Source organism: Balaenoptera musculus, chromosome 8 (assembly GCF_009873245.2).
Source record: "Balaenoptera musculus isolate JJ_BM4_2016_0621 chromosome 8, mBalMus1.pri.v3, whole genome shotgun sequence".
NCBI classification, from domain to species: Eukaryota; Metazoa; Chordata; class Mammalia; order Artiodactyla; family Balaenopteridae; genus Balaenoptera; species Balaenoptera musculus.
The window spans coordinates 16888651-16900836 of NC_045792.1; the positions used below are offsets into that span (position 1 = coordinate 16888651).

A 12186-nucleotide genomic window follows, 5' to 3' on the forward strand; every position below is an offset into this window, starting at 1 on the left:
CAGCCCTTCAGTCTCCTGCCAGTGGTGTCTGGGCAGCTGGCATCCCCTCCCACCATGCTGTGTATTTACCCAACTTCAAAGGCCAGGGCAGCCATCAAAGGGAGGAAGAGGAAACAGAGATGAAATTAACTACCCCCCCCCCCGGCCCCCCCACCTCAGCCCTCTCCTCTATTAGAAAACCTCCTTTGCCAAAATGTTAACTAGCAATGCACACCGTCAGCATCAGATAGGTGAGTTTTGCAGCAGTAGCCAGGAGGAACTTTGCAATTTGGGGCGGAGACACAACTCTTCCAGCCAGGTGAGGGTTAAGCCATAAGCACCTGTTCCAAAGGGGGACTCTCAGCCCCAAATCATTGTCAGTTTCCACAGCAAGAGGGCAATGGTGTTTTTTGTTTTGTCAGGATCTGAGTGTATGTGTTGGATTAGAATGGAACCTGTGAGGCAGACAAAAGGAAAGAAATCTACACATGTACATGTTGAAGCTGGTTACATTTCACATCAGGCTGGGTTATCCTACCCTGACACAAGCATGACTGCCAATCAAGGGAAAAGAAAGGTGCTGAGAAAATATGGTATCGTACAAAGAGCATGGGCTTTTGAAGTCAGCTAAATCTGTGCCAGCTGCTTAACCTTTCCGAGCTGCAATTTTCTCATCCACATAATAATACTACTACTCAGTTGTTGCAAGAATTAAATGAGATGTTTTATATAGAGTAACTGACTCATAGAGAACATTCGATAAACATTAGTGTCTGTATTCGTTTCTTGAGGCTGCTGTATCAAATCACCACAAACTTGGAGGCTTAGAAAAAGAGAAATTTATTTCCTCACAGTTCTGGGGGCCAAAAGTCCAAAGTGAGTAACATTGTCAAAATCAAGGTGTTGGCAGGGCTGCACAGCCTCCAGAAGCTCCAGGGGAGAATCTGTGCCTTGCCTCTTCCAGCCTCTGGGCACTGCTGTTATTTCTTGGTTTGTGACAGCATCACTCCAATCTTCAAGGCCAACATCTTTAAATCTCTCTCTGCTCCATCTTTACATCACCTCCTCTGTGTGTATGTCACATCTCTTTCTGCCTCCCTTTTATAAAGATAACTGCGATTGCATTTAGGACCCACCTGGATAATCTCCCCATCTCAAGATCCTTACCTTAATCACATCTGCAAAGACCACTTTTCCATAGAAGGTAAAAGTTCCTTGTGAAGGAACATTCAGAAGTTCCAGGAATTAAGACCTGGATATTTTGGGGGGCCATTCATCAGCCTACTACAATGTCCTTCAGGTTTTTGATTGGCAGGAAAGAAGGAGAAAAGAGTAGGAAGGGAGAGGGTACCTTTTTCTATGAAATGAAATCATATGCAAATTTAGCATCCAGTTCTGATTTTTTTTTCTCAAGTTGGCAATTCAGAATAATAAGGCATCACTATCAGTAGGTATATCATTTGAATGTACAAGTATAGTAATGTTTTTTGAAGTTTGATTGCATTTATGGTCAATTATGTTATGTAAGGTCTTTTCGTTTTATTCGTATAAGAAATATAAGCAGGTTCTTGAAGTAACTATATCTGTACGATAAGAAATCATTTAACAGGATTCTAATATATTTGCCTAGCTTTTTCCCCTCTACATATCAGATGCTTTTCATATACTGCCTTGAGCTATTAGTTAACTTTCCACAGATCTTGCCTCTTTAATTCAATTATAAATTCTTCAAGATAAGATATCATGTCTTGTACACTTCGTATCTTTCTTAGTGCCAAACGTAGTATATTCATCAATAAATATTTGCTTGACTGATTAATTTTAAAATACCAGGAAAGCAATTGTAAAGGAAGATGAAGGCAGGACCATTTAACTTTTGAGCTTCATGGAAAGAGGTATTAGGAAAAAATATCTTAACCCTTGAGGGAAATATTTACGCTTCTCTCTTTTATTCCATGTTTCTCAGCTTTGATTAAAATTTGTACACCTTTGTCAAAATGCATTTCAAACTAACCAAAGAAAAATAGTTATAAAGCATTTGAATACAGATTTTCTCTTATATCCATATTTCCAGTGATATATCCAGTGACGTAGTTTGACAATCTGAATCCCCTCAGCAAAAATTCAAATAAAGTCCCCTTCACCTTTTTTTAGGATCTAAATAAGCCTATTTCAAATTTTTCTGCCAAAAAGGGCTTTTGTATGATATACTTATCAGTGTAGGACAAAAAAGGAGAGCCTCCAAAAGAGACTACATGACATATGTAAGGTAAACCAGCACACAGCCTGGCATATAGTGTTCTAAAATATCAATTTCCTCCTGCTGTCCATTTCACTTTTTCACCCTAATAAACAAACTTAATAGTCAAAGGAATGAGCAACTAACCTTCAGAGAAATGATAATTCCTTCCAGAGTCGAGGGTTTAACCGAAATGCGAAGTGTCTAAAATGATGCATTTTATGGGGGATTGTAAACCTGAAAAGACATCTTATAAATACTAAAAAAGACTACTTAGTAACGAGTAGGGGGCTATAGTAATGATCTTCCTAATGTGACTTCTAGGTTGTTCTCCTGGTGTCCTTTCAGCGATTCTGAATTAGGGAGCTTTGTGGGAATAGTAGGGACCAAGAGTACTAAGCTCTCTTTGATAAAGAAGATGTAGTACCTATATACAATGGAATATTACTCAGCCATATAAAAGAACGGAATTGTGCCATTTGCAGAGACGTGGATGGACCTAGAGAGTGTCATACAGAGTGAAGTAAGTCAGAAAGAGAAAAAGAAAAATAAATATCGTATAATATCGCTTAAATGTGGAATCTAGAAAAATGGTACAAATGAACTTATTGAATATTTGCAAAGCAGAAATAGAGACACAGATGTAGAGAACAAACGTATGGATACCAAGAGGGGGAAGGAGGGGTGGGATGAATTGGGAGATTGGGATTGACATATATACACTACTATGTATAAAATAGATAACTAATGAAACCTACTGTATAGCACAGGGAGCTCTACTCAATGCTCCTGGTGGCCTAAATGGGAAGGAAATCCAAAAAAGAGGATATATATATATATATATATATATATATATATATATATATATATATATATATATATACACATATGGCTGTTTCACTTTGCTGTACAGCAGAAACTAACACAACATTGTAAAGCAACTATACTCCAATAAAAATTAAAAAAAAAGAAAAAAGAATACTAAGTTCTCTTTAGCTGAGTCTTTCCAGAGAAGAGATGAGTTTTTTCTTTTCTTCATCATGTTTATTTGCAATGCCTCTCAAAAGGAGAGGAGCAATCTTTTGAAAACGATGAGAACATGGAACTGGTCATTGTAACCTGATTCTGCAAACCAGTTCCATTTAGGTGGTTTTTAGCCTGCCTCCGATAGACAGAAATGGGCAGGCTGGAGTCTCACCAGACCCCAGGTAACTGAGTTGAGCTAGAGTTGTGTACTAGATGTTTGTGCTTTAGCTGCAGCCCTCTTGTCCTCTGCAAAAACAGATCTCTTTTCTCAATTATTCAAAATAAATCAATGATCCAGTTTTTTAAAAAAGGAGAAGAAGGAGAAGGAGAAGAAACACTAGAAATACCATCCCCTCTGTTTCCATACGGAAAGCACAGTCTAAACTTCAGTGATTTTAAAGACGATTTTAGTGAGGGGAGAGAGCCCACCTGTATGGCTTGGCAAATTAATTTTGAATACTCGAAGATAAAAAGGCTGAGTTCCTAGGAACTGGCTTTAAAAGTTACCATCCCTAGCAATCTGAGGGATTCATTGACAGGGGCTCTTCTGTTTATTCCAAATACCTCTTTATCATTGGTTTCAAAAGGATATGGCTCACTGTAAAGCACTGCCAATTGGGAAAAGAAGCAGATAATGAAAAAGTGATGCTTCCATGATGACACGCCTTTAGGTCCTCAACAGGATTTCTTCTAAATCAAAAGACGTGTTTTATTAGCGCTTACAATGGAGGAGGGGGAAAAGGAAGGAGAGGGCTTTTTCTTTTTTCTTTTTTATCTTCATAACAAAACACATGTTGAGTAAAAGCCCCTGGATGAGCCACAGTGCAAACCCAGAGGGTGGAAGAGATAATTTTGTAAATTGTAAACCAGAAATTCTATTTGCAGTAGACGTTGAACGTATGTAATTTACCAGCGTAACATTGTTATGCTGAATACAAGTGTGATGGATGCCTTGTAAGTTTGAGAAGAGAGGACAGAGTAATTTCAATATCGAGTATGATGTTTCTAGGTTCCCTGGAATTTTTGCCTCCTTGGGAGATCCTTTAGGAGAAGAACATAGACCCACTGGCATCGCCTGGAAATGGAGGGCTGGACAAATGACTGCAAACCTCCCCTTTGGGCTGGTGTCATGCTCAAACAGGAATGGAGGCAGATGAAGTGAATTGGTGGTGTCTGATATTAAGATGATCTTGCTTTACAAAGTGCATCTTTAGGAGGCTAATATGCCAGAGACCTTACCAACTTGGAATTGCTAACCTTTCCAAGTTTGAATTGACTTCATAGGATTTTCCCTTCCTTTGCATTAGCAAGCAAAACATAACCTTCATGTTGGTGGTACAAACTGAAAAGCCTGGTAATTGACTTTCCCGTGGAGTATCTCTCCAAGAAAAGTACAGTCATCCCTCGATATCCATGGGGGACTGGTTCCAGGACCCACTTAGGTACAAAGATCCCTTATATGAAATGGTGTAGTATTTGTGTATAACTTCCTGTATATTTACATCATCTCTAGATTACTTATAATACCTAATACAATGTGAATGTTATGTAAATTTTTGCTGGCACATGGCAAATTCAAGCTTTGCTTTTTGGAACTCTCTGGAATATTTTTTCCTGAATATTTTTGATCAGTGATTGGTTGAATCCGCAGATTCAGAATCTGCAGATACTGAAGGCAGACTGTAGGAGGTTCTAGGGTCCTGATCCTTCATTTCTCTTCCTCATCCTAGCGTGGTAAGCAGCAGCTGTATACTTTCCCCAGTGGCAATCCTATTTCTGGGCCAAAGCTGACACAGACAAGAGGAACAATTTAGATGAAAGATAAAAAACAATTATTAGAAATCATCAGGACTTTTTTTTTAATAAGTGAAGTCATGAACTATACTAATTGCCTCTGAAACTATATGCTTTTTACTGCATTTTATTAACTGCAGTGTATAGAGTATGCCTGTTCTATGTATTGGTACCTTGTAGATATATTGAGATTTTTGCATAAATGTGTTATTCATCACAGACTGAGCCATATAAATAAAATATAGAGAGAGATATTAGTACTGTAACGAAGGTCTTAGAGAAATAGCTTAGGAAGTGACAAAGCTGTCAACAAACATGAAAGATTGAAATTAAGCCTTGCTTTTCTTCAAAACATGATCTTTAAACAAACTGAACTTCAGTTCTTCACTCTGTGGACAGGTAAAAGAAGACATTCAAAGCGCCACGTAGGGTTCCTGCTAGCTGATAGAAGCGTATCCTTGGAGAGCTGAAATAACTTTTAAAAAAGGAAAAAAAAAAGCTCTACCTAAATCTGCAAAAGAGTAAGATGATTGTTCTTCTTCTGGAACCCATTTGACAAACCCCTACATTTTCAAAGAGTTACATGGGATTTAGGGAGGTGCTGGCTTTAATGTTGACCTGTGTGGCTACACTACATGTAGCCCTTTGAAAATTTAGGATTTGGTTGTTTGCTATAAGTCAGACGATGATTTGATTTAAGTTGACAGAGTTTGAAGAATGAATAAACATGGGCACTTCAGTGCAAAAATACAAAATCTCGAAGTAGCCCATTAATCAGGCAGGGATAACCAGGAAGAAGAAGAAACAAAAGTATAATATCAATTCAAAATGCAGCTGAAGGATTTGCGTGTCATTTGAGATCAGAAGGTCAAACATGAAAACTTGGACAGGGCCATCAAAAGACTCCAAGGATGGGCTTGTGAGACCATTCTCCTAAAAACTTTTCCTGTTTGGGACTGCAAGATAGATGATCAAGACAATTTCTATTCAGAACTTGTCCTGTTTACAACTCATATTACTAAAGTTATATTGCCATTGTCATCTTTTAGCAGCATGAGTGATACAATCTCATATTCATAATATGGCTATTTTATACTTGCAGCTTTATGAAAATCTATAGATATCAATATCTGTCTTTAATGGATCTTGCTGAAATCCTGCTGCCAGGGAAGTTACGCTGCACTGCTATGGAATTATCACAAAGCTAGATCTGACAATTATGATATCATACCAGGATAATGTGACTTTTAAAATTGTTGGGAAGAACTTTTACAGCATCATCACCAATCATATTTTAGTTTGGAAATAAAAACTAAGGTCTACATGTGATAATTAGTTGAGTTACCTCAGTTGCAAGGATCCCTCTATCCTACCCAAGGCTGTCTGTCAGTGTCAATGAAATTGAACGTCAAATTGAAAAACTCTAAAGCTATTTCTTCCATATCAGAAAATCACTAGCAAATCACATCTTCCTGCCCTACTGGCAAGATAAGTAAAGTGAGCACATATCTGTCTCCTTGTATTGTCAAACTTGAATCAAGCTGTTTACATGGGATATCAGACTGGTCACATACTGAACCTCAGCATTTCATTTCTGTTATCAACTCTTGATAATTCTTGTGAAATGTACTTTTTTACTTCTTTGTAGCAAGAAATTGACACGGTTAATCACTGCCTCTTCCTTATTTAGCTCTCTTTTTATTCTTTCCCCATTCCCACGTCTCTCCTTCCTAAGCTCCATCCACTCCTTAAATAATTGATGTTCATCAGAGTGGTACACCTGGCTTATTTTTCAAAAGTCCTTCAATATATTGTCGCTAGGTAACCACTGCTTCCCCCTTGCCCCACCCCTGCTCAAGTCCCTGGCTTCAGCTTCTACCTGCATGCTCTTGACTCCCAGCCCAGTTTCTGAGTTCTAGACCAGCATTTCAGACTTATAGCCTGGCTAAGTATTTAAAGACACCTCAAAGCCAAGCTGTCCCGAAGTGAAATCATCTTCTTCCACTGCCCATCCCCCAAACAAACAATAAGCAATCAGATGGACCTATTCCATATTCTTGTACTTGTCTTGGGTGAATTGTACCAACATTTACTCAGAGGCTGAAAATACAAATCTAAGGTTCATTTTAAGGCCTTTTTTTTAAACCATGATACCACTAAGATAATCGTTCCAGAATGTAAATCTGACCATGAAATTCTCCTAATTCAATGGGTCCCCATTACCTATCATCAACAATGAAAACTTCTTAGCATGTCAGTCAAGACATTTCCCCGATCCCCGTATATTTTCCCCAGCTTCTTCTCTTGCCACCTGTCCTCTGGCGACCTGTGATCCTAAACTTTCCTAAGAGATCCATGCTTTCCTAAGCTTTGGGGCCTTGTAAATGACCTCCCTCGTCACATCTTCTCCCTCTGCCCTTGTCCACCCCGTGGAGTCTTTTTCAACTTCCAGCACTCAGCTCATGAACATTCTCCTGTGGGAATTTTCCCTTGATATATAGACATTCACACTTGCCTCTTGGGTATAATAGGTGCCCCCCTTCTCTGTTCATATAGAGCTGTGTGCACATACTATAAAAACACTTACCCTATATAATAATTGCACTGTTCATGCTATACTCTGAGTTCCTTGACAGTAGATAGTTTGTCATTCATCTTTGTATTCCCACAACTTAACAGTGATTGTTCCATTGGGGTGTGCTATACATCTCTTTCCTTTTAATGAATATATATTTGGATCAGCCATGTATACCTGGATATATTCCTAGATATGATGGAAAAAACTATGACTTGGGTCCCTATGACAAATTTCCCTTCGTGGCCATTGGGGCTGCTTCTTGACCTAGTGTATGTGTAGTAGTTTTCTGCAACCTGCTTCGGTACTTCCCTTTCCTTCACACTGATATTCACCTCTTGATATTCAAGGGTTTGCTGTCAACTCTATGATTCTAGAAGAATAAACCTGTGGGTAAAGTGTTTAACTACTCATTTAAAAATATAGATCTAGCTGGCTTTATATTTCACAAAGATTCATAAACTGATAGTTGCTTGGTCTTAATAACCTAAGAATAGGTGAGATGTCTACTAGGTAGACCAAGAGTCTCTCCAGTCCAATATCTAACATACTGCTAACTCACTTTAATTTATGGAAGACTTTCCATTAAAAGCCAACATTTATTATAATTTTAGTAACTTTTTTGACAATGGAAGTTGAGGTCTAGGGATTATTTGAGTCTGCTCGGGCGGCTATAACAAAATGCCTTAGGCTGGGAGGCTTACATAACAGACATTTACTTTTTCACAGTTCTGGAGGTTGGAAGTCTGAGATCAGGGTGCCAGTATGGTTGGGCTCTGGTGAGAGCTGCCGTCCAGTTGTGCCCACATGGCCTTTCCTCCGTGCCTGCACGTTGGAGAGAGAAAACTCTGTTGTCTCTTCCTAGGGCATTAATTCCATCACAGGGGGCCCACCATCATGACCTCATCTAAACATAATTACCTTCCAAAGGCCCCACCTCCAAATATCATCACATTAGGGGGTGGGGTTAGAGCTTCAACATATGAATTGGGGGTGGGGGGACAAAAACATTCAGTTTGTAAACTGTTTAAACCACTTTCCTATGGGTACTCAAATAATCCAGTAGCAAGGAAAATGCTGACTCCAAAATACTGTTTTCTTGTCCCTAATAATGGCCCTTTTTATACCTGGGTACTCAAGTAATTAGCATTTTTGAAAAGCAGGACGTCACTAGTTCTCATTGATTGCCTCTGATGTCTTTCCCAAAACATGAATCTTCCTTTAATGCTTATTTTTCATATATGTTTATCCATATTTCTCAACTGTTTTAGGGAAGGCAAACAATCTAAGGTCTCTTTCTCTTTTGCTCTTTCAAGTTTTCTTAGGGAAAAGAAAAGAACCGGGCTCTTGGTGCTTCTGGCAATTTTATTCTAACACAAGTAGCACCCAGATTGTAATTCTGATGACTATTCAGCTCTTTCTTGAAAAATTAAATTCACAAAACAATTGATTATCAGTTATAAATGGCAAAAACACCATCTGGTTTTCAAAAGTGGTTCAATTCATGCAGCAAGGGGAAGAAATGTTGGAACTCATACTTGGGGAGGAGTTCTAGTGCACGAAGCAGAAAATGACGAGCTTTACTATGAGAAAGCCAGAGTAGTCATAACTTGTATTTAGCAGATGCAGGAATTTGATACGTTCTTCACATGTTCCATATGTTAAATCATTTGGCAAGATCTTCAGTGTGAAAGAGCTGAGGGTGGCAGAGGAGTGTGGCTAGTGGATAGGGTAGCAACAGCTTTATCCTAAATTTTCAGCTCTGGTTGTTTCCATGAAGACTTAGTGCTAAAGATGTCCCATGACCTGGGAAATTGGATGTGCAAGTTCCTTAAATGTCTGGCAGGGGTGGCATTTTCTGGTGGAAATTTCTAAAGCTATCTGCATTCTTCTGGGGAGGTAAGTCATACAGCATTAGCATTTCCTACAGAAATGTCCCATGCTGTTCTTTGCCAACTGGAAATCTGCGTAGGTCTTCATTTGATGTGCCAAGAGAATGAAGGGAGATGAAAACACTCCACATCTTCCAATGTCCCCATACTGTGTTCCTAGTGTGGGAGGACTGGGGCCTGACTAGATTCTCTTGGAGCTACAGCCTCATGAGGAATGCTTTTCCTTAGGAGTATAATGCAATCCTGTTATTTAAAAAAATGTTTCTGAGTTGCTGGCATATTTTCACCTTATGTTAAAATGTAGCTTATGCTTATTATGCATGCATTGTAATGTGAAATTTATTCATTCACTTAACAAATATTTATTGAGGCCCAGTATAGCATAGTGGTTAATTGCATAAGCTTTGCACCTTACAAACTTTGACCTTAGGGCAATTGCTTAATCTTTCTGTGTTTAAAAAATACAAGATGGGAAAGAATACTGTGTGCCCTGAGGACTGTTCCAAGGATTAAATGAGATTACACATGTAACATACTTAATAAGACCTCAATAAATGCAAAAGTAGTAATAATAAGAATAATAGCAAGTATAAATTTACACTAGGGTGCTAGATTGACTGGGATATAGGACCTTACTTTATAGTTTATACATCTTTCAGCATACTTATGGCCTCAATTTTTTTTATCCTGATTGTGGTGGGACTCTGCTTTGCATTTGGTCTGATGGAGGTAGCTTTACTTCTGGAGGTGATAAGAATAGGTAGGACTTTGCGGACTGGACATTATCCCGGTGACCATGTGGTGATGGTTTTCCGCCTGATGTTGTGCTGTTTGCCTGCTGGAGCTTTCCAGACTTCTAGAGGGCTGCCTGCAGTTCATGTATTAGGGACTGTAATTACAGTGCAGAATATCCAGGCCTGTGAAGACAGGGCAGTCTTGAAATTAGTTTATGCATAATGGATAATAGGAGGCTGTTTTTAAGTGTAACTCATTTGGTGGGTTGGCAGATCTTGACTTCCTTTTTGATATGTAACATTTATTTATTTATTTTTTAGCAAGATGAGGACAGAGGGCTCCTCTAGACTAGAGCTCAGACTTAGCAATTTACATTCAGTAATCTCTTGGTCATTTAGCCACAGATAATTTGTCATGGTTTGTTTTAGCTGCTGTGATATTGATATTTATTATGCAAATTGTATTTCCTACATCTTATTGTTCTGCATTCTATGAATACTTAAATTATTATAAACCTTTACACTTAATATGGCTCGTCCTTCAATTTGATGCTTGAGCAACAGAGGGTCAGAGAGCACACGATCTTCTAGAGGGGAAGAAAATAAGTAATTAAAAAGCAGACAAACAAAGAGAGCCGGCTGCCTGGCTCAGAAGAAAGCAAAGGCAATTTCGGGGAGGGAGAGCGAGTCCGAGAAGCGAGTCGCTTCAGCCTGGAAAGCCTCTCCCAGAGACGCGGGAAGCTCAGAGCACCTGTTGGTCCCCAGCCGCCTTAGGCGGGACAAGGGGCAAAGGGGCGGCGGGAGGAGTGGGTTTGAGCCCTGAAGGAGGAAGATGGCAGACCTTCTCTTCACACCCCGTCTCCGCCCTCCACCCCGAAGCCTTCACAGAAAAGATTTTTTGTTGAGTGTGTGTAATCGTAATTATCTAATAATACATGTGCATCATGTATATTAAATACACATATATCACATATACATTAAAGCCAGGAAGGAGACCTTCAGCAAGCTGGGGAGCCGGAGCCAACCCTCCTCGATCTACCTTTCCCGAGAATCTACCGCAAACACAGAGACTCGAAAATCCCAGATCCCGATTCCGGCTCCTTTCTCCCAACTATGCCCAAGTCTACCGCTAGGCTGTTGAGCGGGCTCTCCCGCTCCGCCGGACGTGCAAAGCACGCATGCACTTCTCCCAGATTGTTTTGTCAATCCGGGGACCTGCCTTCTCACTCTCTACTCCCGAACAGCCCCCTTTTCCCAAAGATCTATTCCTTCGGTGCAAGGTGAGTGACGGAAATTTGCAACGTTTTGTTTCCAGGCCAGTTGCACTCTGCGTACCGGGCAGGGGAGCCTCCTAGGGAGATTCTCGTCGTCTGGTTGATGTAGCGATTCCTATAAACATTCCTAATAAAGGTGTACGGGAAGCTAGACCCGCCCCCGGCGCCGGAGCCCCTGTGCGCCACGGGCCCAGGAGAACACTTTTTCCTTGATCCCGGGGAACCGAAAACAAATTTTAACATAAACATATTTGCATACGCCCCTCCCCCTGGCCCCGCCCCTAGGTGGCGCGGGCGAGCCGCCGAAGCCAGCGCCAGGGGGCGGGGTGGGGGAGGGGGTGAGTCCTCCGAGAGCCGGGTTCGGCTCGCGGCGATGTGATTGGTCGGTCCGGACTCCGCCTCCAGCGCATGTCATTAGCATCTCATTAGTTGTCCGCTCGGGCTCGGGAGGAAGCCACAGCCGCCAGTCTGAGGCAGGTGCCCGACATGGCGAGTGCTGTGCTGCCGAGCGGACCCCAGTGTGCGGCGGCGGCGGTGGCGGCGGCGGCGGCGGCGCCTCCCGGTCTCCGACTCCGGCTTCTGCTGTTGCTCCTCTCTGCCGCGGCACTGATCCCCACAGGTAGGTGTGGGCACCGGCCGGTTGGCCCCCGAAATCTCCTAAGGCACCCCGGTG

At 40.9% G+C, this 12186-nt stretch overlaps 1 protein-coding gene across 7 annotated transcripts in view; it reads left to right on the forward strand.

Moving 5' to 3' along the window:
• The first annotated feature begins 11968 nt into the window (after window positions 1-11968).
• The window catches only part of CADM1 (cell adhesion molecule 1), a 322060-nt gene continuing 321842 nt past the window's right edge, over window positions 11969-12186 (forward strand). For all 7 annotated transcript variants that reach the window (XM_036860676.1, XM_036860678.1, XM_036860680.1 and 4 more), the window contains exon 1: window positions 11969-12132. In XM_036860676.1, coding sequence (XP_036716571.1) covers window positions 12000-12132 — 133 coding nt within the window. In that variant the 5' untranslated portion in view covers window positions 11969-11999. The remainder of the gene's footprint in view (window positions 12133-12186) is intronic.